This window comes from Pavona decussata, unplaced genomic scaffold (genome assembly GCF_977016875.1).
Source record: "Pavona decussata unplaced genomic scaffold, jaPavDecu1.1 SCAFFOLD_182, whole genome shotgun sequence".
In the NCBI taxonomy this organism is placed as follows: Eukaryota; Metazoa; Cnidaria; class Anthozoa; order Scleractinia; family Agariciidae; genus Pavona; species Pavona decussata.
The window spans coordinates 577,238-604,000 of record NW_028145592.1 but is presented as its reverse complement, the minus strand read 5'-3'; the positions used below and the strand labels follow the sequence as shown (position 1 = coordinate 604,000).

Below are 26,763 nucleotides of genomic sequence, written 5' to 3'. Positions count from 1 at the left end.
AGGACGGTGACTACTTTTATTGCTGCGCATTCGTTCTGTGCATCTCGAGATATTCGGGTTTCCTATGGGTGGTGCCTACTACTTCAAAGATATTTTTGCGCAGTTTAAAACTTTGCAGAGAAAGGAGAACTTAGCAAGTTTTCTTGATATTTAAAAAGAAAATTGGGGGTAACCATGCGTTTTTCAGAGATAGTAAATCTTCAATTGGATAAAAAAAAAATGCCGTACATTGCTTTGTATTTTAGCACTTTTAGAATTACTGTTTCTTAATTTTATTTTTTTCTGAAGTATCTCCGCGGTGCGGAATCTCATATCCTCGAATCTGATTGGCTAATCGCGCGCTCGTAACCGGTCCAGCTTTTTACGATACGGACCACGGTCCGGATTTTTATCCGCTCTATTCGCGGCAAATTGAAATTGTTGCGAAAGCTTACAAACAAAGGCAACAGTTACAGGTATAAATTCTGAAGAAAATGGATTCAGATGAGAGTGTACACAGCGAAAGTGAATTTTACTACCCAGAAGAAGAAACCCCCAACGAAACGACGGCATTAAAATATGAAGAAGTTGAACAAGACAGGCAATTAAGCAAAATTCAAGATTTTATTCACTCACTTCGCCCTGATAACATAAAAAAAAAAAGAAAACTTACGATCTGAATATTTGGCGAAGATACTGTTCCTCAGTTGGAGAGACAAGAATTTTGGAAAACATTCCTCCTAAAGAGCTCAACATTCTGCTGTGCAGATTTTTCATGCAGGTCCGTAAAAAAGATGGCGGAGTGTACGAGCCAGGTACACTTGCATCGCTCCAGAGAAGTATTCAGCGCTGCTTGAAAGATAACAACTCTGACACAAATATTCTCAAAGATCAAGAGTTTGCAAAGTCAAGGGAGGTCCTAACAGCTCGCAAGCGAGACAACAGTAAGGGAAATCGTCCGCAAGCTGCCCCAGAGCTAACTAAAGGTGAAGAAGACCTCTCGTTTCCAACAGGTCAGTTTGGAGAAGACGACCCCGAAGTTCTTCAGCGCACAGTTTGGTGGGTACTGTCTCTACATTTCGGTTTAGAGCACGAGATGAGAGTGGGAGACTTTAGTGGGGAGATACTACAATCAAGAGAAAATGATCCTGTCACTGGAAAGCAGGTCCTGGTGTGGAAAGCAGAACGAGGATCGAAAACAAGGCAAGGAGACGGCCATTGCAGAGCTTTTAATCCAAAAGCCTACGCCACCGAAAACGAGCGCTGTCCAGTTCATTTGTATCTAAAGTTCGCCAGCCATCGTCCTGAAGAAATGAAGAGACCCGAGGCACCTTTCTTCCTGGCAATAAACCACAAACGAAAGGCTGCAGATCCGGTGTTGTACAGTCGAGCTCCTCTCGGAAAAAACAAGATAGGCGAATTTTTGACGAAGGCTGCGAAGAATGCAGGACTGCCTGGAAATGTAACCAACCATTCTGTGCGAAAGACCTGCATTTCAAGGCTGATGGATGCAGAAATCCCTGTTAATTATGTAGCTCAACTGAGTGGACATAAGAATTTAAAAGCTTAGATTCCTACAAAACTGCTTCCGACGACCACCAGCCCAAGATGTCCTTGCTACTGAGCAGCGAAACGAAATCTCCTATCTCTTCAAACGATGCACCGCGTAATCAAGCAGTCAAAGCCTCGCAGCACCCATTCAAGCCGAGAGAAGACAAGCAAGCTTCTTCAGGCGAGGATCCCTTCACTGGTTTTTTTGCTGGTCCGAACATCAGTAAAATTGAAGGCTGCACGTTCAATTTCTCTTTCAATACAGCACCTTGCAGCAGTGGTGAAAGCTCGGCTCGGTCAAAGCCGCGAAAACGCCACATTATCATCCCAGATGACTCAGACTCAGGTTAACTTGAACTTGCTTTTGGAAAGTTAGTTTTCACAAATCCAGGGACGTTTTATGCATCGAGCCGTTAAGAAAAGTAAACTTCACCGTGTTTGAGTCTTCATTCACAATTTTTTTTATCGTTCGATCGATATTTTTAGACCTTTTTGACATGCGTGTCATCATTTGCAGCGTGTCAACATTCATCTACTTTTGACGTTTGACAGATGATTGTCATTTCAATGACTCTTAAATGGTTTTTTCTTTTTTTACATACTGACTTGCGAGTGAAAATAAAATTGAACTTCCTATAAACATACCACTTAAATCGATGCCCTATTTACATTTGTTTCATAGGATTTTGTTACCACTCTCCTCCTCCAGCCTTAAACTTACACTCTTACACACGTCCCAGCAAAAAAAAAAGGCAAACAAACAGAAAAAAATAGGCACTCAAAGGAGTGCATGTGGTTTCAGCTACCACAATGAAAAGTTCTTGCTTGTGTTCGAGTGACCCTGAAAAAAGTCATTGTCAGAAAATGAAAGGGAATTTCTTAAAGACTGTAGGCTTTTTGTCTGCTTTATTGACTCCCTTTTTGTGCATTTATGAAAAAGTTGCAAAGCTGGGGTGTTACTTCGGTTGTATGGTAAGTGTGCCTTAGTGGGGTTGCAAATTTGTAGGGAGGTTATTTTCCAAGCGATAAAGGGGGATTTTTAGACTGCCATTATAGGTATATCTCTAGCGATCAAACAAGTTTTGTGTATAACTAGGTATGCGTTATTGACCAACGTGAGGCAAGATGGTTGGATATTGGAGAGTTCTAATTGTCTCGTTAACAGTGCAAAACAACACATTATCATTGTAAATAAACGGCAGTCTATGACTACATGTGGCTACTGCTTTATTTTTGTAGAATATTGCAGTAAAAAAGCAATGTTGTATAAAATTCAGAGGGCTGAATGAACAGCTCTAGTCAATGCCAAAATTTGATCGTGTTGTCATATGGGCAGATGGAGGATTTTGGTTTGTTTACATTTTTTAAATACACAGGAGACAGTAATAGATATGATTTGGCTCTCCTATAGTTTACAGTGTACATATAAAGATCGCATGGTGAAGAAATTCCGTGAATATTTATTCAGACAGACCTGTGTTTACGCTTGAAACGCAAATTCGTTCAATTTTCGCCTCGAATAAAGGCGACCGATCCAAGCGAACTGCGGGTCACTAAAGCACAATTTCTCGACTCTACAAAACTGAGTACGTTTTTTCGAAAATTTCGCCAAAGCTATTTGAAATATGACAAATCGATCAATTTAATATAAAGCACGGTAAAATTCGCATTCAAACCCGTAGTATTTTGTTAAGTGGGTTCCCAGTAGCACACCAAAATTTCCGAGAACGTCTACAGCTCATAAGATGATTTGCAGATCTTGTTTGCGATCGCACATGTTTCGCCTTGACACAATCTCGAACAGGAATTTCTTCGCTAAGAACTCACTGATTTCCTCTTTTTAAGCAGCCAAATGTTCCTTAGAACATGTTAGACTATATGTTCTTAGTTATCTCGTGGTACAGTAACGAAGATCACAGTTTGGTGTTGGTTTGAGTTTGTAGACATAGAACGAACCACAGTTGCGTACCTTTATGTAAACAGGATTGTAACAAGAACCGTAACCCGAGAGATAGAAACAAACTTTTCGAGTGACAATCCCATGTCCAACTGACGGATGCCCTCCCTTTAAATACCCTTGAGCTCTTGCGTCGCAGTATCTGTTACCATAACCATGACTTGCGGTCATCTGACGGTTCAGAAACTTATACCAGCCCTCAGCTAGATCACGGTCACACTTGTTACTACCAAAGCCACCATTATTGTAGGCATAATATCTCGTTGGATCGTCTATCGTCATGTAACGAACACATTCCGATTTATCAGTACCTGAAAAATAATAATAATAATAATAATAATAATAATAATAATAATAATAATAATGAATAATTTTTTTTTTAAAATATATAATAATCTCTTTATTAAAATATTCCAAGTAAAATGTTATTTACAGGTTAAAAGTAGCTATTAAAAGTTATTTACAATTCTTTTCGATAAAAAATTACAACAATATTATTATTATTCATTGATTTTTACCTAAAAAAAACCCATCAAGCTATATCATAAAAAAAAGAAACAAGAAAAAGTATGTATAAAAATCATAGGACCTAGATTTTGGCGAGGCATCTATCTAATTCGAAGTCTGCGTCTCGAACGTTGCTTCCAATTACTCTTCTAACTAATAATAATAATAATAATAATAATAATAATAATAATAATAATAATAATAATAATAATAAATTTATAAATAATTATATAAAGGGATCTTTTATACTTTTAAGATATTTTATACGCAGGGGATCGGATCTTTATTCTTGTATCAACTCGGATGCCATTAAGTCACTGGGCGCGGAGGAGTCAGATTTCATGTAAATTCCGGCTAAATTCACTGGAAAACTGCGTTATAAATCGAGTTTGTTGATTTAAACACAAGAACGTGATCGAACTAACTGCACGGTCACGGCGCAAATATTGGAGTTTGTATGGGAATATTTACGATCGGGCTTAGGAGGTAAAAATACTGGAAAGTTCTTAACAAAAATTAGATACCTTGCTTCTACTGTGTATTGCTTACCGTCTGTTTACTTCTTTTGTTGATTTTAGGCCATTTTAGCGAGTTATCGCGAATCCTAGGTTTCCTTTTCTGTATCTCCTAAAACATGTTTGGTACAAGTTGTCGTTCAGTTATCGCGACGCCTATGAGTCAACTTGAACCTCCAGTTGGTAGCAAGTTTTAGCTTTTCATGGCTATGTTTCGTATGAACAGGTTCTATTTTCTCTGCATGGGATAGACCATCCCTTTCATTTCTGGTTTGACTCACGTTGACTAGGCCAGTCTTAAATTTACCTGAGTTGGAGCAGGGTTCTCGTAGCCAAGCTTAGCCGACCTAAGACGTGTCCTTAGAACTGTTTGAATACTAAGGCTGAGTTTAGAAAGAACTCTTAGGATTCATCTTAACTCAGCAGAGCGCGAAAAATACGTCATATCTTACTTCTTAAACTATACTGATTGCGAACCAAAAAGCATGACTTGAGAGTTTGTTCATAGTTATTTATAACTGTATCTAGAAATCACTTCTTATTTTCTCTTTCTATTCCAAAGAATAAATTTTACATAAGCTCCTACATGTTGGTTCATTTCCGCTCCAATTTCCGCTGGACAAACATCTTCTGACGGCGGGACCAAACATGGTATATCCCGGATGACAGAGGTACCTGACATATCCCCCTGCCCAGCGATTCGTGCTGATAGCAACTGCATTGTCTGGTCTGCCTGGATCGCCACAGTCGGGTAAAACTAAAACAAAATGATTGCGGTAACCAAAACTGATTTGAGACAGTAAGGAGAATGTGTAAAACTATGAAAGGATTGAAATTACTATTATCTTTCGATAACTGTCAGAATATTAATCGTAGAAATTACAAAAAAAAATACCATAAAATAAAATAAAAAACAACAGTAAAGAAACAACGACAATTAACGAAAAAAAAAAAAATTCAATCGAAAAGGGGGAAAAATTCCTTGCGTTTGAAAACGAAGCCATTTCAGGTAATCTGTATTCTTGAGGGTAGCGAGGGTAGTGTAATGAGGTTTCAGAATGTTATTTTTGACTTTTTATCACTTTTACTAGAGCTCGAGTGGTGTCAGAAGAACTCGCGCGGATTTCTGAACCAATGAGAAGCAAAACTAATCGTGATTTACTCGCACGCGTTTTCGCGCGGCTGGGGTGAGCCTGTTACATGTATTTGCATCTGATTCTGATTGGTTGATGACGTTGTTTGCGTCTGTTGTGATTGGCCAGGATAATTCCTGTGCGACACTCATTTGAAAGCCGCTCTACCGTTAAGTTGTGGGGCATCGCAATTGGAAACCATCTGAAATTTGTCCGCGTCAGGGAGTTCGGAGCGTGCCAAATAGTTTTTCAAAATGCCAGCAATGGTTTAGTCAATTACAAACATGTAAATGGGTGTCTTACCTATCTCTGACTTTGTAACCACCGAATCGTTATACATGTTACGAGCAACGCATTGGTACGTGGCCTGGTCCGACGGCTCAAAATGTTTGATTTCAATCTCGCTGATGACTTCGTCTGTGGTCACATTACTGATGGCATTGATGCTGGCATTGTTCTTGTACCACGTGATTTTGGGTAGAGGCGACCCTTTAGCGGAGCAATTGACTCGAATGGAGGCTTTGATGCTCGGCACAGTGATTGAAGCCGGCGGTGTTGAGGTGAAAACAGGGGATTCTGAGTAAATAAATGAGTTAAAAATAATTAATTTACTTTAAAACTTGAGCCGATCGCGAATTGCTCGAAGCCCGAGTGAACAAAATCTTATGTAGTTAACTGGCTTTGAACTGAAGTCGGCCAAATAATTTACATTTGTTTTCAGTCGATTTAGCAGTTGTTAAAACATGTTTGGATCCTTGCACTATATGTATACTCACAAAGGCCACGATTTTGTTTACTTTACACGCATTGACCGGTCTTGAATGACTCAGATTTGATCAAACAGTCAAGAGCCGAGGTTCACGGTTTCTTTTGACAGATAGGTAACAGAGCGAAGAGTCGGGAGCCGTTTATTAAGGAAGTCGATAATTTGATGTTAAAAATGGCTTTGTTCTAATTTAGACTTTGTTCTAATTACTTAACTAAGGGAGCCCATTTCTTATGAGCCCGGTGGCTTCCTTTGGGCTTCCTCGCCACTAGTGTTTAAATAATTAGTTTTTTTCTTGCTTTTGTACAACTTATGGCAAAACAATAAACTGAACTAAACTGAACTAAATGTTATAAGACAGGATAAAATTGAATTCGATGCGAAAATTTAGATTACTTAGAGGATCAATTTGGCCAAATGTAAGGTGATGAACTGAGCAGTTTGGGAAACAAAGCAGTCTTATTTTTGTGTTTCTTTTGAATTTGTCTCAAGATCACAAAGTTTTTCTACACTTTATAACCATTCAAAATGACCTCAGTGATAACCTGAAAAGGACAGATTCTGACCGCGGTTTTTACTTACCAACTGATTTTACTTTTAAGTAAGTACCATGAATAACCATCCCGTATCTGTTTGTCGCAGTACATATATACACTCCTCCGTCTCCACTTTCAGTGTTGTTTATATAAAGACCGTCTTTCCTTATTGTGGTTCGCCCCTCAGGAAGGGGAGCAGGGGGTGATCTGGCCCACTGCACCTTAGGGGTGGGGTTTCCAAGGAGGTTACACTGTAGTCTTGTCTCTTTGCCTAAATAACCGATCACTTCGCCTGGAGGAGATTTAGGAAACCTTGGAGAGCCTGTATGATAGAAAAGAATAATTGGAAATTACAGCTAGTTGAACTTAACGCCAATATAATTAGAAAGAGTATAGCTGGTAAGATACAAAGTACGAGGTCTAAGATATCAGCCGATAGGGGAGGGAATGGTCTCTTACTCTAGCATTTTGTCTGTTGGGCGTCGGTTTTGAAGAACGTAATAAGATGCCTGACAAAACTAGAAATAAACTATTAGTTCTAGCCACGCTGAAAAGTCCAATTATTGGTTTGCTCTATTGGCGCTCTTCTGTGATAGCTGCAAAATGCTTGAGTAATGTAGAAGCAAAGTTGCTCCCTTTAGTTCTGAATATTCAGCATTAAAAGCAGCATAAACGTTCTCTTGTTATGCAGAATCTGGCACCAGTTGCATTTCCTCCCGCGCTTGTGACCAGATGTATGTTTTCCCGCGCCTGTCACCACTTGGTTTTATTCCCCCAGTTGTCACCTCAGCCCAGTTGCATCTTTTCGCGCGCTTTGAACTAGTTTTATGTCTTACTGCATTTGATTGCTGAGGTTCCTTGCTCTAACTGGTTGTGTTTTTTTTGTTTTTGTAAGGGTCAGATATGATTACTTTGGTTTTAGTTTAGCTACAAAAACGGACAGAAACAGATATCGGTTTAAAATTCTTAACAAAACTTACCAAAAACAATAAGTTTTACTCCCGCCTCTCGAACACCAAACAAATTTTCAGCGCGACACATGATCACTCCCTGGTCCTCAAAGCGGACTTCACTTATCTCAAACTTGTCAGCGGTAATCTTGTATCGACTTTGTTCTCCATGAGTTTTACCTTGCACCGACCACGTGATCTTTGGTGCTGGATTCCCGGATACAGAAACCGTAAGTGACACATTTCCGCCTTCCTCAATGGAAATAAGCGATGGAAGTTTGTTGGTGAACCGTGGGGGAGCTGTTGGTTAAATAAAGAAAAGAGTAAACATGTGTAAAAAATACTTTATAGACAAGATGTTGGGAGAGAACATTTCGGACGCCTGATGACACCAAGCTTAAGCACAAACCAAAGAATGTTCTTAAAATCCCATACGGTCTTATGACAATTAACTGATACGGTTTTCTCTTGCATTTTCATATCTTTATTTCTTCACAGTTTATCTTTATTGTTTCAAAAGCACCGTGTTGATCTGTACATTCCAAAATATTTTCTAAGGAAAGGTTCTGCAGAAAATTATCCACGCTATCTTGACTTTACACTGAGATTTGCCTCGACTTCGAATTGAATTGACAAATCGCGTTTTTTTTTCATGTTTTACACTCTGATAAAGCAAAGCATTTTAACCAGTCAGAGGGCAGACAGCTTCTTTTTCACTATAATGGATACAAAAAAGCTACAAAGGCAGTTTTCTATTTCAGAAAGGGAGTGAACTTTTCAGAATATTTTAATGACTAAACAACTTGATCAGATTTTTAATTTACTCACCAAACTTCGTGATCGCTCCTTGAGTGTTCATTTCTTTGACAAGATTTTCAATGACCGTTACATTTATACTTGGGTTCTTCCCCGGAGTCCCTCGTGAACCCTTCCTTCCAGGTGGCCCGATTTTTCCTGTTGTACCCGGGCGGCCACGACGACCGCGGGGACCTGGTGCTCCTGGTGGACCGCGGGGACCTGGTGCTCCAGGGGGACCCTGGGGACCTGGGTCAGAGAAAACATATCAAGAAAGTCAGCGTTAGTGTTTCAGAGATAAAGCAAAGTTATATAATCTGAAACAGCTACCTACTGTCATATAGTAAGATGTTTAGGATTAGTGAATACCCTACAGTAAAGGTTATGGAAATAGAGAAAGCCAAAATGTGCAAAACAGTTGTGCAAATGGTCAGGCTTTAAATGTAGTCCGCAGACTGACTTTGGCAAGGAGATACTAAATTCTCAAGAGGGCTTTCAGTTGCATTCTCTTTTCTCTTTTCTTTACCTGCTCTAATGCTAACGACACTGGACAACTTAGTACTTTTCTCCAACTGACTAAAATGACAAATGTTTACAGGTAAACCGTGGACACATATCTTAAGAACTTGGAGAATTCCACACATGACTGAATAAGCCTTTCGAAGCTCAGACAGAACTACATTTTAAATATCACAAAGCTTATACTGTAGCTTACATGGAGGTCCAAGCCAATCTAAGCAAGATCTCCCAAGTTTATTGTGAGAAGTATCAGTTGTTTAAGCGAATGAAATATTGTTTGAAGATTAAAATAAAAATACGCCGTATTTTGTTAGTAAGTTCTTGAACGTTCGGCGATAAGAAAAGCAGAACGTGGTGGATACTCTGAGAGTAATTGTGGATGAAAGCAAATGAAAGTATCTTTTCTTGAAACAAAAGACGGAAGCAGCGTTCATGGATTATACATAAAGTTTAGCCTGGATATCCATTTGATTTCATTATTATTATTATTATTATTATTATGATAGAAGACCGCGATTTGTTTTCTTGTGATGGTGAGTATGGAATATAAGTACTTTATAAATTGGTATAATTTAATATTAACCTCTCATGCAGATAAGCTTCCTAGTTCCGTTGCCTACGTTGTTAACAACCTAAAATAAAAGAAGAAGACGAAGAAAATTCCAATATGTTTTTATCAGTGTACGAAACTATGAAAGGCTGACTTATTTCAAGAAGAAAAACCGGAGCAAAATCCGGTAGACAGGGATCTAACCGAGTGTTTATATTCACTATAAATCCAATGTGGCCTCAGTTTGAAATGAGCCTTTCAAATGTAGTGAAGGGCCGACATATCCATTGACGCTCCACTCTTTCGAACGCTGGAATTGAACCAATTTTAGTTTTTTATTATCTGATTTTTCCGTTCAAAGCATCATTGTTTTAACAAGTCACTTCCGCATAGACAATTCCGACGACTACAAGGGCACACATCTTAGTCAAATAAATCAGATAACTAGAGCCTTGAAGCTAGCAATGAAAAATATTTACTTACCTGCATATTGTTTAGTATCTTCTGCAAACATTCTGCTTGGAGCTGATCTGTTGAAGACGATTCAGACTTCTTCTGTCTAACCCTGCGATTTCGTCCGCTTCTGTGCTGTTCACTGGTTGGAGCTGTAGACAATGGAGTTGTCTGAATCGCACTCAGCTCTCCGCTAGATATCTCCCTCCGTATGAAGTAAATTTCACTTTCCAGGTAATAAACTTTGTAGGAGAGAATTGCAATGGCGAGGATTGTAAAAATCAGATGAAGAACTGACAAGACGGTGGACAAGTTTATGGACACCCGACTTGTGGCCATGTTTTCTCCAGTATGACAAGACGGTATGAAATTCTAGAATCGATCCTTTCACATACTTTTCGTTCTTCAGATAACATGATACTCAGTTTAGTATTGAGAACAATTTAATATCTTTTAATTACAAAGTGTCATAGTTTAAAATCGTCTGTAAACCATGCTGAACTGAATGACGAAAGGAAGGAATAATTTCAAACACCCATTATGGCAGAGTTACTTGTTATTAATTGGATTTAAATATTATTAATTAATTCCATATATAAAGTAGCTAGTGACTATAGTAGTTAGTGTCAACTATTTTTCTGTTTGGGGTGAGAGGCGGGGGGTGGGGGCATTCAACGTTTTTGTTTTCCTTGTTTTTTTTTGTTTTTTGTTTTTTGTTTTCGGTTTTGAACCTCGTTCCCAGCGTGTCTCCTCAGTCTTTGATTTAATCTACATTAAACGAACGGAAAACCTTACACGTGTTCATATAGTATTAACCGAACTCGCATAAAGGTTTGGGAGCAAAAGAATCGAAGTGCTTCGCAAAACCAACAAGCCACTGACAAGCTGTTTTCTGCTCGAGTAAGTCAGTACTGACATTTTGATATTTTACAAGGAAACCCTAACACAAATTAACAGGTTTGAAGGCGCAATTGCCCGCACTGCGGTAAAATCCAATGCATTCCAAAAGGCTTCAGTGATGGACCGAAAAAAATGAGCGCTGGTGACGAAACACGTTTCAGACCTGGGGGGCGTTAATTTTGTTTGTCAGGTTCGGCCTACTTAGGGTTGGCTTTATCTCCGTGTTAACAACTTTCTGATGGCATGCGTCCAAACTGAGGAAACAAGATAGAACTGATTGTTCTTGAAGAAGCATATTTTGGACCTACATGCTTTGTATCCATATAAAGGGTATTGTAGCTTGATTACTGATGGGACTGAATCATGAGTGCTTTCCCGTATAGTACACAGTCTTCAATCCGATTTTTACCTTATAATTGATCATACAGGTGATCACTAAACCGTTAACAACTTCGCTTTTCACAGTTGCTGAGTCATTCCCATTAACCAGTTGAAACAGAAAACAACAGAAAGGAATAAGTAGCACAACACCCCGGGCACGCAACTCTTAACTATACAACAAAGATTTCCTTCACAAAGATATCAATGCAGATCATCGTCCCCTAAGAAATAGATAGATAGCTTATGACTTCTGTTTCAGTGCTGGGGACCCACATTGGATCAAACCCCATTACTGAGGACTAGGGAGAATAATCTGACTCGGCGAGTAGCATGCTTTTGACTGGCTGAGTCAGTTTATCAATTTTATCGACTTGTACATTCCTAAATCGAAGCTGTAGCATTAGTACTCTCAGAGGTTATCAAACATGCACGATTGCAGCATTACCAAAGACCTCACACTGAGGCTGAGACTTGTTACGACGGAGAACCGAAACTTTGGTAACATGATGATCTTGTCCAGTTTCACCAGTCCAGTTAGATGGTCGGTTTAGGAAAACGAAACTCCCAGCCGAATTTTCTTGACCATCATAACAAACAGAAATCTTATAGATCAGCTGAAGGGGGTTGGTTTCTAAAGTAACTATGATGCTGCGTCCGTGGAGAATCGAAACGAATGTTTGGTTTTATTAACAAAGTTGATAAAGTAATTTGACCACCTTAATGACGTTTCGAGCGTTAGCCCTTCGTCAGAGCGAAAAAAACAGAGAACAGAAATCTTCAGGCTGGGGCACCAGCCACTTCTAATGCGAATACAACAAGTAGTTCAGTAAGATTTTTTTTTATTTATTAGCTCTTAGAGATTTGTCAGTAGTATAGTACACATAAATGTTTTATACGCCACATACAAACAAAAGATATCAGGCATTTGTCTTGGAAATATAATTTGTTGAAACAATTTGTCAACTTAGAGCTCTCTATTGAATTTCGACCGTTACAATCAAAATAACTTTATTTCATCTTAAACCTGTAATTATTCGGCGTACTTATATTAAATAACCCATACTTTTTCCTAAAAAGTCAGGAATTACGTACTTAAGTTGAAAATAAAGTTTTTGTTCATAATAAGGGAATTTCTTCTGTTTATTTCTCAAGTACAAATTGATAACAAACAAGTGGTGAAAGGTTGCTGCTGACAAAAAATCGAACTTAGACTGTATGTTCTTAGTTATCGATTGTACAGTAACGAAGATTACAGGTTGGTGTTGGTTTCAGTTTGTAGACAAAGAACGAACCACAGTTGCGAACCTTTATATTAACATAGTAATTACAACTTGAGGAGTAATAGAAACACACTTGTCGACTAACAACCCCATCACCAACTGACGGATGCCCTCCTTGTAATATCCCTCGATATTGTGTGTAGCAGTAGCCGGTGGAACCTCTATTAGCCATACTTGTGTACATCCGATGGTTCAGAAACTTATACCAGCCCTCAGCTAGATCACTGTCACACATGTAACTACCAAAATTACCATTATATTGGTAGCTAATGTATCTCGTTGGATCGTCTATCGTCATGTAACGAACACATTCTGGTTTATCAGTACCTAAAAAAAGAATAAATAAAAAATAAATAAATAAATAAATAAATAAATAAATAAATAAATAAATAAAATAAAAAAATTAAAAAAGAGAGAAAGACCTTTTAAGATATTTTGTTACTATATTATAGCTAGGTACGCAGTAGTCGGATCTTCAGTTCTTGTGTCAATGATGCCATTAGGTTCGTATTTGTAAATGTATTAGGACTACATGCTGTCCAATTTGGAAATAATTGGATGAGAAAAATTCCGAGGACTGCCAAATTGGACGAGGCGGTAGGCCGAGTCCAATTTGGCAGTCCGAGGAATTTTTTGAATCCAATTATTTCCAAATTGGACAAGCATGTAGTCCTATTACCTATTAACTATATTGTGTATTATTTAAGGGTAAAAAAAATAATGCTGATTTTGTCAGGAATATATTATTTCAAAATATCTTCGGTATCCAAATTAATAGTTATTTTGGATCGGTATCCAAATATACAAATAATACAATGGTTGCTTGAATGGGATTTCTGACTAACAATATAATTACTAAGACTATTAAAACAGTTCGTATCCTCATTTACAATCATTATATTTAGCTACTGAAGGGAGAGCTTCATCACTCTAGTTACATGATCAAATCAGTCATGATCATGCCATGATCGTTACCTTCAATGTTATGATTTATCGTTATCTTTATGGCGGCTAAGACGTCATTCAAACCTTTCACTCCCAATAATCGACTATTTTCATCCATCATCGTGTTAAAAGACCAAAATTGTTTACTGTTTAGATGCCTCAGCTCTCACCCCCTCCCCTTGCCTGTTTGATCTCGATCCAACAGTTTCATCCAATATTTTGCATTACGAACAAATGATTGATCATTTAGCCACCTATGTCAGTCAGAAAAGGAATTTGTGCGACGCCTCAACCAGTCAAGTCGTTAGTTTAGAGGTAATGGGCGAAACGCGGCATGTGGACTAAGTTTGTCCAAGAGTTTGTCTGATGTTTTAGTCAATGAAACCAATTGCTTGCTCTCGGTTTGTTTGACAAACAAGATGCCTGCTATACTGGCATTACGCGTGATGCCCGAACTGATTCATTTATTCCAACTGTATGCTTCGCCGATTGATAAAACTATCCTTGCTAATGGAATAGTTTCAGTCACGACGATCGCGTTACGTTGTTTCCCTTGTGTTACGTTACTCAGGGTTTCAAGGGAAATTGCGGGAATTCCATTGCGATAGCGTAAGCTTCTCAATGACCTCTTCTCTGTCTGCAATCGTGGACTAAGACTGTCAAAGAAAGCACGATTCCTTCGCCAGGAACTCTCCAATTTCCACCGTTTTAGATGTAGAGTGCTTCTTAGAAGTTATTCTTTCGATTTACCGCTTCAAAATGGTGAAATTTGCGTTTGAAAACGGCACGCTTGAGTCCAGAACATGTTAACAATATGGCGCCACCATTTAATGCAGTTTACTGGCATTACGCGAGATGCTGGGGCTGATTCATTTATTCCAACTGTATGCTTCGCCGATTGATAAAACTATCCTTGCTAATGGAATAGTTTCAGTCACGACGATCGCGTTACGTTGTTTCCTTTGTGCTACGCTACTCAGGGTTTCAAGGAAATTGCGGGAATTCCATTGAGATAACGTAAGCTTCTCAATGACCTCTTTTCAGTCTCGCGTCGTGGTCTAAGACTGCCAAACAAAGCACGATTCCTTCGGCAGGAATTTACCAATTTCCACCGTTTCAAATGTCGGGTGCTTCTTAGAAGTTATTCTTTCGATTTGCCGCTTCAAAATGGTGAAATTTCCGTTTGAAAACGGCACACTTGAGTCCAGAACATGTTAACAATATGGCGCCAAATTTAATATGTTTTTAATAAATAGATCAAATGATGCGTTGACGTCACACAGGTAGGGGTGAGTGGGTCCCCTCCCTCGCGATGTAAGCGACAAGAATGGATTTTGATTGGCCTGCTTCTGTTGAAGACAATCAGAACAATACACCCCGAGTAGGAGAGGGGTGAGTTTAATGAATAAACAAGATGCCTGCTATACTGGCATTACGCGAGATGCTGGGGCTGATTCATTTATTCCAACTGTATGCTTCGCCGATTGATAAAACTATCCTTGCTAATGGAATAGTTTGAGTCACGACGATCGCGTTACGTTGTTTTCCGTGTGTTACGCGACTCAGACTATCAGCGGAAATTTGTCAAATTCCATTACGATAACGTAAGCTTCTCAATGACCTCTTTTCAGTCTCGCGTCGTGGTCTAAGACTGTCAAACAAAGCACGATTCCTTCACTAAGAACTCACCAATTTCCACCGTTTGACGTGTCGGGTGCTTCTTAGAAGTTATTCTTTCGATTTGCCGCTCCAAAATGGTGAAATTTCCGTTTGAAAACGGCACACTTGAGTCCAGAACATGTTATAAACAATATGGTGCCAAATTTAATCCGTTTTTAATAAATAGATCAAATGATGCGTTGACGTCACACAGGTAGGGGTGAGTGGGTCCCCTCCCTCGCGATGTAAGCGACAAGAATGGATTTTGATTGGCCTGCTTCTGTTGAAGACAATCAGAACAAAACACCCCGAGTAGGAGAGGGGTGAGTTTAATGAATAAACAAGATGCCTGCTATACTGGCATTACGCGTGATGCCCGAACTGATTCATTTATTCCAACTGTATGCTTCGCCGATTGATAAAACTATCCTTGCTAATGGAATAGTTTCAGTCACGACGATCGCGTTACGTTGTTTCCCTTGTGTTACGTTACTCAGGGTTTCAAGGGAAATTGCGGGAATTCCATTGCGATAGCGTAAGCTTCTCAATGACCTCTTCTCTGTCTGCAATCGTGGACTAAGACTGTCAAAGAAAGCACGATTCCTTCGCCAGGAACTCTCCAATTTCCACCGTTTTAGATGTAGAGTGCTTCTTAGAAGTTATTCTTTCGATTTACCGCTTCAAAATGGTGAAATTTGCGTTTGAAAACGGCACGCTTGAGTCCAGAACATGTTAACAATATGGCGCCACCATTTAATGCAGTTTACTGGCATTACGCGAGATGCTGGGGCTGATTCATTTATTCCAACTGTATGCTTCGCCGATTGATAAAACTATCCTTGCTAATGGAATAGTTTCAGTCACGACGATCGCGTTACGTTGTTTCCTTTGTGCTACGCTACTCAGGGTTTCAAGGAAATTGCGGGAATTCCATTGAGATAACGTAAGCTTCTCAATGACCTCTTTTCAGTCTCGCGTCGTGGTCTAAGACTGCCAAACAAAGCACGATTCCTTCGGCAGGAATTTACCAATTTCCACCGTTTCAAATGTCGGGTGCTTCTTAGAAGTTATTCTTTCGATTTGCCGCTTCAAAATGGTGAAATTTCCGTTTGAAAACGGCACACTTGAGTCCAGAACATGTTAACAATATGGCGCCAAATTTAATATGTTTTTAATAAATAGATCAAATGATGCGTTGACGTCACACAGGTAGGGGTGAGTGGGTCCCCTCCCTCGCGATGTAAGCGACAAGAATGGATTTTGATTGGCCTGCTTCTGTTGAAGACAATCAGAACAATACACCCCGAGTAGGAGAGGGGTGAGTTTAATGAATAAACAAGATGCCTGCTATACTGGCATTACGCGAGATGCTGGGGCTGATTCATTTATTCCAACTGTATGCTTCGCCGATTGATAAAACTATCCTTGCTAATGGAATAGTTTGAGTCACGACGATCGCGTTACGTTGTTTTCCGTGTGTTACGCGACTCAGACTATCAGCGGAAATTTGTCAAATTCCATTACGATAACGTAAGCTTCTCAATGACCTCTTTTCAGTCTCGCGTCGTGGTCTAAGACTGTCAAACAAAGCACGATTCCTTCACTAAGAACTCACCAATTTCCACCGTTTGACGTGTCGGGTGCTTCTTAGAAGTTATTCTTTCGATTTGCCGCTCCAAAATGGTGAAATTTCCGTTTGAAAACGGCACACTTGAGTCCAGAACATGTTATAAACAATATGGTGCCAAATTTAATCCGTTTTTAATAAATAGATCAAATGATGCGTTGACGTCACACAGGTAGGGGTGAGTGGGTCCCCTCCCTCGCGATGTAAGCGACAAGAATGGATTTTGATTGGCCTGCTTCTGTTGAAGACAATCAGAACAAAACACCCCGAGTAGGAGAGGGGTGAGTTTAATGAATAAATTAATGTACCGATTTGAAGCTACGACGAAGAAAAAGAAATCGTCCCGTTTTTAGACACGGTATGCCCCCTCAGGGCATCCCGCGTAATTAATGTACCGATTTGAAGCTACGACGAAGAAAAAGAAATCGTCCCGTTTTTAGACACGGTATGCCCCCTCAGGGCATCCCGCGTAATTAATGTACCGATTTGTAGCTACGAGGAAGAAAAAAAAGAAATCGACCCGTTTTTAGACACGGTATGCCCCTTCAGGGCATCCCGCGTAACAAGTTGTTGGAGGAAAATGTTTTATAGTTTAGTCTGCCTCGAGAACATCCAAGTTAAGAATACTCATTATCTCATTAGAAAGTAAGTGGAGTGGTCTATCTTCGAAAAGAGACAAACATGTCATAACTATACGACTTTTCCATGGACTTTGACCTGTTGAGAAAGATTGGTCACTTAAATGTTAAAACATTTATGTGACCAATCAGTACGATTACATTGTGAAAAAAAAAATGTGATGTTATGGCTTTGTTGCTTTAGAGCTTTTTCACATCAGGAGAAAACATTTGCTAAGTGATTTTAATTCCACTTATGAGAAATGCTTTCAAAAAACAATTGCAAGCTCTATTTACTCCACATGTACGCTTTCTGAACATTGCGTGACAGAAAAGTCGTGACATTTCATGGTGTTGCCTCCCGGTTAGTTTCATGTGTTCCTTCACACAACTAACACTATTAAAAAAAAACATTTTTAAAACATGTTTGGTATAGGTTGTCGTACTTTATTGCGACACCCATCAGTCAAATTGAACCTTGATGGTAAGTTTATGCTTTTCATGAATACATTTTGTATGAACAAGTTTATTTTCTCGGTATGAGATAGACCATCCCTTTCATTTCTGGTTTGATTCACGTTGACTAAGCCAGTCCTAAATTTACCTGAGTTGGAGCGGGATTCTTATAGCCAAGCTAAATAGCCGGCCTAAGACGTGTCCTTAGAACCGTTTGAATACCAAGGCCGAGTATTTAGAAAGAACTCTCTAGAATTCATCTTAACTCAGCAGAGCGCGGAAAATAAGTCATATGTTACTTCTTAAACTATACTGATTACGACCCAAGAAGCATGACTGGAAAGTTTGTTCATAGTTATTTATAACTGTATTTGGATATCACTGCTTATTTCTTCTTTCTATTCCAAAGAATAAATATACATAAGCTCTTACATGTTGGTTCATTTCCACTCCATTGACCGCTGGACAAACACCTTCTGACAGCAGGACCAAACATGGTATATCCCGGATGACAGAGGTACCTGACATATCCCCCTGCCCAGTGATTCTTGCTGATAACAACTCCGTTGTCTGGTCTGCCTGGATCGCCACAGTCAGGAAGAACTAAAAGAAAATGATTGTAACCAAAACTGGTTTGAGACAGGAAGGAGAATGCGCAAAACTTATTAAGGATAGATATCCCTATTATCCTTCGATAATTGTTAGAATATTAATCGTAGAAATTACAAAAAAAAAAAAAACGCTCAATCGAAAAGGGAAATGCGTTCCGTTTAAAAACAACGCTTGGAGGTAATTTTAGTATATCTGTATTCTGAAGGGAAGTGTGATGGAGTTTCACGATTTTATTATACTTGACTTTTGATCACTTTTAGTTGGACTCGCATTTGCGTTGATTTAGCTTTGTTACGCTCTGTGATTGGCTAGCAAAACTCGCACAAATTTCTCAACCAATGAGAAACAAAATCAAATGTTACATGACTGTATTTTCATCTGATTCTGATTAGTTCATGACATTGTTTGCGTCTGTTATGATTTTCCAGGGTAATTCCTGTACGACACTCATTTGAAAGCCGCTCTAGCGTTAAGCCACACGTTGAGGCGCATCTACTTAAAAACGATCTCAAATTTGTTCGCGTCACTGTGAGGAGAGGGCTAAAGGTGTAGTAGGGAGTTCGGAGCTTGCCAACAGGAATGTTTTAGTCAATTACAAACATTAAATGATATCTTACCTATTTCTGACTTTGTAACCACCGAATCGTTATACATGTTACGAGCAACGCATTGGTACGTGGCCTGGTCCAACGGCTCAAAATGTTTGATTTCAACCTCGCTGATGACTTCGTCTGTGGACACATTACTGATGGCACTGATGCTGACATTGTTCTTGTACCACGTGATTTTGGGTAGAGGCGACCCTTTAGCGGAGCAATTGACTCGAATGGAGGCTTTGATGCTCGGCACAGTGATTGAAGCCGGTGGTGTTGAGATGAAAACTGGAGGTTCTGAGTAAAGAAATGCGTTAAAGCGTTTTAAATTCCTTTTAAAACCTGAGCCACTTGTTTGAAACACTAATCTTGGGCCAACTGTGAACTTAATCTACAAGTTGTCATGGTAGTTAACCTGGATTAGCGCTAATTGGCTTCAAGCAATTCGGCCCTGCAGGCTTGCGTTTACTATAGTAAACTATATGTATACTCACAAAGACCACGTTTTTGTTTGCTTTACACACATAGACTCATAGATTTGACTCAGAACATTGAGGGCATAAGTTCAAGGGTCTCTATTGCAATTGAGTGAGACGTAAAAAGCGAAGAGCTGGGTGCCATTTATCGAGGAAGTCGATAATTTGATGATAAAAAAGAGGTTTCAAGGGGACTTTTATGATCGAGCAGGTTTGAATGCACCTAGTCAGAGTTAACAAAACCCAACAACTGACTTTTGGGAAAACTTGAATTCGATACAAAACTTTACATTTAATACTTAGATAATCAATTTCGGAAAACTGGCCAAACGTAAGAGATGAACTAAGCAGTTTGGGAAAACAAGCAGACTTATTTTTGTGCTCATTTTGAATTTATCTAAGAGCTTTTTCCTTCAGATTATCACAAAGTTTTGCTACACTTTATAACCATTCAAAATGACTTCGGTGATAACCTGAAAAGGACGCTTTCTGCATGACCGCGGTTTTCACTTACCGACTGATTTAACTTTTAAGAAAGTTCCATGAATAACCATTCCATATTTGTTTGTCGCAGTACATATATATACTCCTCCGTCTCCACTTTCAGTGTTGTTTATATAAAGACCGTCTTTCCTTATTGTAGTTCGTCCCTCAGGGAGGGGTGCAGGGGGTGATCTGGACCACTGCACTTTAGGGGTGGGGTTGCCAAGGAGGTTACACCGCAGTCTTGTCTCTTTGCCCAAATAACCGATCACTTGTCCTGGAGGGGATTTAGGGAACCTTGGAGAACCTGTATGAGAGAAACAGAGATGAGCCATGGGTGTGGGATTCTAGCAGATTGGAGAGAGAGATTGGTTTCTTTCGTTTGTTTTGGTTTTTTGCTCGTTGGTGCACAGTTTGAAAATGGGGCAACCGATTCTGACAGTGTTTGCAATCAAAACACCAACACAAATTGATTCTTTGTAACATAAAATTCTGTGGTTTTTGTAGTTTAAGAGATATTAGCTGGTTTACACTTACCAACGTAAACGCTGACGTTTATGTGACATTCCAAGACTAAAAATAGTCAAAACCAATCCTGATTTTGCCTTACGCGTTTTTTCCCATCTTGACAAAGATTGCGTAACCTATTTTCTCCTCCCTTGGTGTTGTTTTGGCTCCGCGCGCTTGGCAATGGTTGTTCGTCAGTTCCCACGCATTTTATGTAGCTTTATATATATGCAATCCTTGTTAATATTTTATTCCGCAGATGGTGCCCCAGAAACCTCAATTAACAACAAATTGTTTTCTGGCGTGCGCTTCAGACGCAGAGCTGGCTATACGTTTTCCAGCGCTTAATAAGGTGAACGTTTTTAGTTTTGGGTTGTTTCATCGCAATTTTTTTCCTTTAATTTGTGGGACTGATGCAACCCGAATATTCTAGCTTTGGCTCAAAGGTAAGTAAGATCAACGAAGCAGATTAATGTTTTAAAATTGATTGCAGGGCTGACACTATTGCAAAGGACTTGTTTATTTGGGCCAATATTTCAACTAGTACCACTCAGTCTTCTTTAGGGCCAGAGCTACAACGAGAAAAATTAACGGCTCTTAAAAATTTAAATTTGAACGTAAACATAAACGGTTAATGGCTAACTAGTGTACATGACATAGCGTATGCAACAGTTTACTGTTTTTAATTTCGTTTTGCCTACAAACTCACCTAAAACAGTTAGTTCTACTTTTGCTTCCTGAACACCAAACAAATTTTCAGCGCGACACGTGATCATTCCCTGGTCCTCAAAGCGGACCTCCCTTATCTCAAACTTGTCAGCGGTGGTCTTGTATCGATCTTGGTCTCCAAATTTTCTTCCCTGGATAGACCACGTGACCTTTGGTACTGGTTTCCCGGATAAGGAAATTGTAAGTGACAGATTTGCGCCCTCCTTTAAGGAGATGAGTGACGGAGGTTTGCTCGTAAATCGAGGCGGAGCTGTTGGTAGAACACATTACATGGTGAGGTTGAAACACAAAGTTGTGCCTTACTTAAAGATTAAATCAGGCGAACAATAAGAAGGGACTAGAAAGCAATTTTTTTACCGACGATGTATTTCAGATTTTCACTCACCAAACTTTGTGATATCTCCTTGAGGTTGAGTGTATTCACCTCCACTGTAAGTCTTTAATTGTTGCCTTACAATGTTTTCAATGACTGTGACATTTGCACTAAGGCTCTTTCCCGGGCTCCCTCGCGCGCCCCTTCTACCAGGTGGCCCTATTTTTCCTGTTGCACCTGGACGGCCCCGACGACCGCGTGGACCTGGTGTTCCTGGTTGACCGCGGGGACCTGGTACTCCTTGTTGACCGCGAGGACCTGGTGATCCTGGTGGTCCCTGGGGACCTGTAAGAGTTGGAAATATAACGTTCTTACTTTTTCTGGTCTGAATTAGGTTTTAAATTCTGCGATAGGGACAGCAAGGATGGATGTTCACAAGTCTTTACCCCGTGAAATTGAGAACATGATTCATGACAATGAGAAAGAAAGAACGATGACCGAGGTGGTCCCAAATGAAACGAATATTTTCGGAAATGCTAGGAATGACAATAACATTTTCCGAAAAACGAATTGTCAAAGATTCTTGAAGACTCTTACAAATTACAAATGGCCAAAGAAAATAAGCCTTTGTAGCGGGCTTACTTAACTGGGAGGAGAGGGAGGGGGAGTGAGAAAAAGTGAGGGAAAAGAGAGGGACTGCGTGCTAATTAAAGTTGTTGTGTGTCAAATTCCTTCAATTCTCAAGAGGCTCATTGTCGAGATCTGCGTTCGCCAGTGAACGCAGAATCATTCGAAAGGGTTCTTTAAGACAGGCGTTCCCTTTTCCCAGTCCCCCCTTTTCTTTTTCTTTTCTCGCTCCTCCTCTCTTCTTCGGATTTCGCCTGCTATATGGATCAAAAAGTGACATCAATTCTTTGGGTATGGATGGTTGCAGCAGCGGGTGTTCTAAGGCCAGGCGCAAGTCGTAGCAATAAATTCAAAGTTGACGATTTTTGTGTCCGGAAAGTTTTCATGTATGTTTGCTCTATAGATCACAAATGAATATCTCGTGTTCTTGTTTCTAACAAATGAAAGTGAATAGGAACTATTTTTATCCCTGAGCACAACAGGTCATTAATATGCTGAAAGTTGCTTATCTTCAGGGTTTCTCTCCCCTCACCACTGGATGGAATACTTGTTAATCAAAAAAGCTAATCCCTCCCCCCCCCTTCAACATCATTGTGTTACTTAAGATTGTATCATACACTCCATGACATACATGAAAGGGCCGGGCACATCCTTTGTGGCGCGCACGATAGTTTCTAGTAACACAAGGGCTACAGTATTTATTGTTTTTTGTTTTAATTCATCATTATTTAAATTACTCGGGCCTTTGATCAAAGCATATCACTTCTTTTAAATTCCAAGTCGGAAAATTCCAAACGTCGATGGAAAATCTTAACTTTACTGACCTCTCATGCAGACAAGCTTCCCGGTTCCGTTTTGTGCAATGTCGGTGACCTTCAACACAAAGGGAAGACCATTAAACCACACATCAGTCTTGTCTACAAAATCACGTTGTAAAAAAAAAAAAACGTTGCTGGAGTAGATAAGTAATTATGCTTCAAGATGTTGTTTAAATCCCAGAAACGTTCGAAATGTGGTCATCAAAGTTTCTTTCCTTCCTTCGAGAAAAGAAACGAGACGGTTGACGAGAGACGTCCGGCTCAAGCTTAAAAAACTGAAAAGTGATCTGGAATGTTTATGTATGTTAAATAAAACGAGGAAGTAATAAATTTTGAGGTTACAGTCTGACAATGTTTCCTTTTCCCGTGTTTTTAGTTAAACTTGGCTGTAGATTTTGCCTGGGAAATATTCTGCAGCTCTACCAAACACTGAGGCAGTTATAAGTACGTTCTGATTTCTCAGCTGGTTCCCTAGATAACACAATTAGCTACAAACAAAGAACAGCGTTACATACCTGCATATGCTTAAGTAAGTTCTGCACACACTTTGCCTGGAGTTGGTCTGTTGTAGGTGATTCGGACTCCTTTTTCTTTGCTCGGCGATTTCGCCCACTTCTCTGCGTCTCGCTGCTTGGAGTTGCGGTCAACGGAGTTGGTGTCTGGACCGAGCCTATGGCATTACTTGCCTCTAGGGTAGAGATCTTGTCTCGAATGGTAGAGAGCTCACTTTCAAGGTTATAAACTTTGTAGGGGAGTTCGTCATCGAGGTAATAAACTTTGTACGAGAGAAACGCGATGGCAACGATCGAAAAAATAAGATGAAAAACCACCACAATAGTAGGAAGATTTGAAGACACCCGACTTGTGCCCATGTTTATAATTACACCAGTACCACCGATATGGGCAGATCAAAGATCCGCTAGCTGTTATATTGCCACATGAGGTGAAATTCTAGATTTAAAGCTTCCTCGTATCTTTCGAGACTCGAGTTGTCACTGATACTAGTCAAGTTTCAGCGCTGACAACAAATTGCTGTTTTGCAACTTGGAGATTTTCCAAGTTCAAATTTGTCTTGTCGAGTGAGGGATTTCATTTAAATGAACGCTCGAGAATGCTCTTTAGCTTCAGTGCCACAGTAACATATCGTCCAATAGCTTTTATCTATAAATGGCGGCACTAAGGAATTTCCTTTTTACGCCGGCATAGGAGAAATACGTAGACAGCCCCAGTTAAAGAAACTAACTGCTCAACAGCTTACAACGTAGCGCCACAGAAAAGCCCACTGCTGTTTCAACTGAATAGTCACTCTTAGAGGGATAAGGTTACTTTCATAGAACAAGATCAAAGGTTAAAATCACTTCAGTTTTATCTTCCTCTCAAAAGAGAACTCATATTCTGGCGGTCTTATTTTCTTCTCTTAAGTGTGTCTTTCTAAGGAAACAGTGATATAAGACATCTCTCAAGCCTTGTCGTGAAAAAAATGTTTTCTATGGTGCGTAAAGAAAAAGGATGGTCCGTAAAAATACACAAGTCACGTTTTAGCCGATTATTATATGTGACCCAGACCCACTATTTTTTCGTGGTGCTGTTTATCATGCTGTACAATGCAACTGAGGTGATCCTAAATCTCCTAATGTTTGCTTCTCTGGAAGAAATCCATTCAAATGAAAGTTACTGAGTATTAGTTTCCTTGAGCGCCTTTTATTATCTTGAACAAGGTTGATTCTAACTTTTGAGTCATTGTTAGATTATCGCTGTTTTGCAAAAATAAAAAAAATTGACTTCGGTCCAGGAAAGAAAAAGGTTTAAAGGTCGAATGTGATACGTGTTCTCCTTGTGCCGTCGATTTTTTGACAACTTCCTCTGTTGCTGGATATACTGAAGGAACAAACATCTAACGCTGCACCGCGGGAGTCTATCATTTATAGAGACCTTTAGATTCTGGTACGAGTACGAGTACGACTATGAGATTTGACTTCGAGTTTTTAGCGAAGTACTAAGAACAGATATATCACAGAAAGTTTCATTTTACTCTTTACGAACGACGAACTTGACGCAGTTGGTTTGAATGATGATAGTTAAGCCCTTTCGTGTTTCCAAAAAGACGAGATCACCTACGTTTCGAGGACTCGTTTTCGCCACTTCGGGATTCTTACAAAAACTCGTAGTAAAATGACGACAGCTATCTCGTTTTCCCGCCAAAATGACACTGGTTCACGCGCGCGCGCTCTTTGTCTATTGGAGAAACTCGTAGTGGTACTCGTACTCGTACTAGAATCTAAAGGTCTCTAATATCAGTTTTGGATCATACTAAAATAAACCAAAAAATTGGAAAGGAAACTAAGATTCAGTGCTTCCTCGTATTTTCTTTCTTTCTTTCTTTTTTTCTTTTATCAAGATGCGGGCGTTTAGCATTCATAGCCGACCGACTTGGGAAGCGGAAAAAAACTTCAAATACAAATTTCCAGTAAAGTCCATGACAGCTTTCAACTTTGAAAATATGAAACTCTTGGTCAACGTTTACATCTGTGCGTAAGATTAGTGTTAATCGGGTTTTCTTTAAGAGCCGATTCAGTTAACACTCAGTTGTAGGCTGTGCATGCTAAACACCCGCATCTTGATAAAAAAAATAAATAAAATATGAGGAAGCACCAATTCTTAAGTTTCCTTTCTAGTTTTTTTGGTTCAGTTTATTTTAATAAGAACCAAAAAAGGAATTAAACGATAGACTCCCGCGGTGCAGTGTTAGATGTTTGTTCCTTCAGCATATCCAGCAACCAAGGAAGTTGTCGAAAAATCGACGGCACAAGGAGAACACGTAACGCATTCGACTTTTAAACATTTTTTCTTTTCTGGAACGAAGTCAATTTTTTGGCTTTTGCAAAACAGCGATTACCTAACAATAACTCAAAAGTTAGAACCAACCTTGATCAACATAATAAAAAGTCCTCAAGGAAACTAATGCTCAGTAACTTTCATTTGAATGGATTTCTTCCAGAGAAGCAAACATTAGGAGATTTAGGATCACCTCAGTTGCATTGTACAGCATGATAAACAGCACCACGAATTAATAGTGGGTCTGGGTCACATATAAAAATCGGCTAAAACGTGACTAGTGTATTTTCACGGACCATCCTTTTTTTTATGCATCATAGAAAACATTTTTTCACGACTGATTTACTAGCGGCTACGTAAACAACGGCTACGATCGTTTTGTAAGGCGACGTGTCTTGTAACTCGTTTAGCCAATTCAAATGCGCCGAAATAAGGTGCAAGGCGCAGACGAACCGGTGAGGGTAAAAGGCGGAAAGAGTTTGCGGAATGGTATGTGGAATGGCGTGCGGAATGGCATAATTATGCGAAATACGATTTACGCGGGGAATAAATGAACTGAAGAGCGCATCCTGTTTTCGCGCCAATTTTATAAGAGCAGCAGTTTTTTCGATGTTGCGGACTATTAAACAACCAAACAACAGATCGAGGATTAGAAAATATACGCCTGGAATAAAACATGTCTGATCGCTGGTTA

At 39.5% G+C, this 26,763-nt stretch overlaps 1 protein-coding gene across 3 annotated transcripts; it reads right to left on the bottom strand.

The window, feature by feature from the left end:
* Window positions 1-3,399: 3,399 nt before the first annotated feature.
* Window positions 3,400-24,380, bottom strand: LOC146463007 (uncharacterized). Of its 3 annotated transcripts, XM_085084980.1 has the most exons (9): window positions 23,750-24,211; window positions 23,241-23,289; window positions 21,862-22,134; window positions 21,457-21,726; window positions 20,272-20,547; window positions 19,306-19,578; window positions 18,509-18,679; window positions 12,798-13,099; window positions 3,400-3,499 (listed from the first exon to the last, which is right to left on the bottom strand). In XM_085084980.1, exons 1-9 carry the CDS (start codon window positions 24,104-24,106, stop codon window positions 3,419-3,421), a joined length of 2,052 nt encoding a protein of 683 aa, XP_084941106.1. In that variant the 5' UTR covers window positions 24,107-24,211; the 3' UTR covers window positions 3,400-3,418. The 3 variants fall into 3 exon arrangements, with proteins under 3 accessions (XP_084941106.1, XP_084941107.1, XP_084941105.1); XM_085084981.1 differs by lacking the exons at window positions 12,798-13,099; window positions 18,509-18,679; window positions 19,306-19,578; ... (3 more) ...; window positions 23,241-23,289; window positions 23,750-24,211 and adding exons at window positions 5,096-5,266; window positions 5,946-6,218; window positions 6,991-7,266; ... (2 more) ...; window positions 9,792-9,840; window positions 10,242-10,669 and having other exon boundaries at window positions 3,406-3,798; XM_085084979.1 differs by lacking the exon at window positions 3,400-3,499 and having other exon boundaries at window positions 12,615-13,099; window positions 23,750-24,380.
* Between the last annotated feature and the right edge of the window lie 2,383 nt (window positions 24,381-26,763).

What these genes read in the sequence shown, in the direction of transcription:
- LOC146463007 (XM_085084979.1), bottom strand. Translation starts at nt 24,106, where the DNA reads ATGGGCACAAGTCGGGTGTCTTCAAATCTTCCTACTATTGTGGTGGTT. An exon ending in CTTAAAAGTTAAATCAGTCG is followed by an intron (nt 19,579 to 20,271) that starts GTAAGTGAAAAC and finishes TTCTTTACTCAG; the next exon opens with AACCTCCAGTTTTCATCTCA. An exon ending in GAGTGGAAATGAACCAACAT is followed by an intron (nt 13,100 to 18,508) that starts GTAAGAGCTTAT and finishes TTCTTTTTTTAG; the next exon opens with GTACTGATAAACCAGAATGT.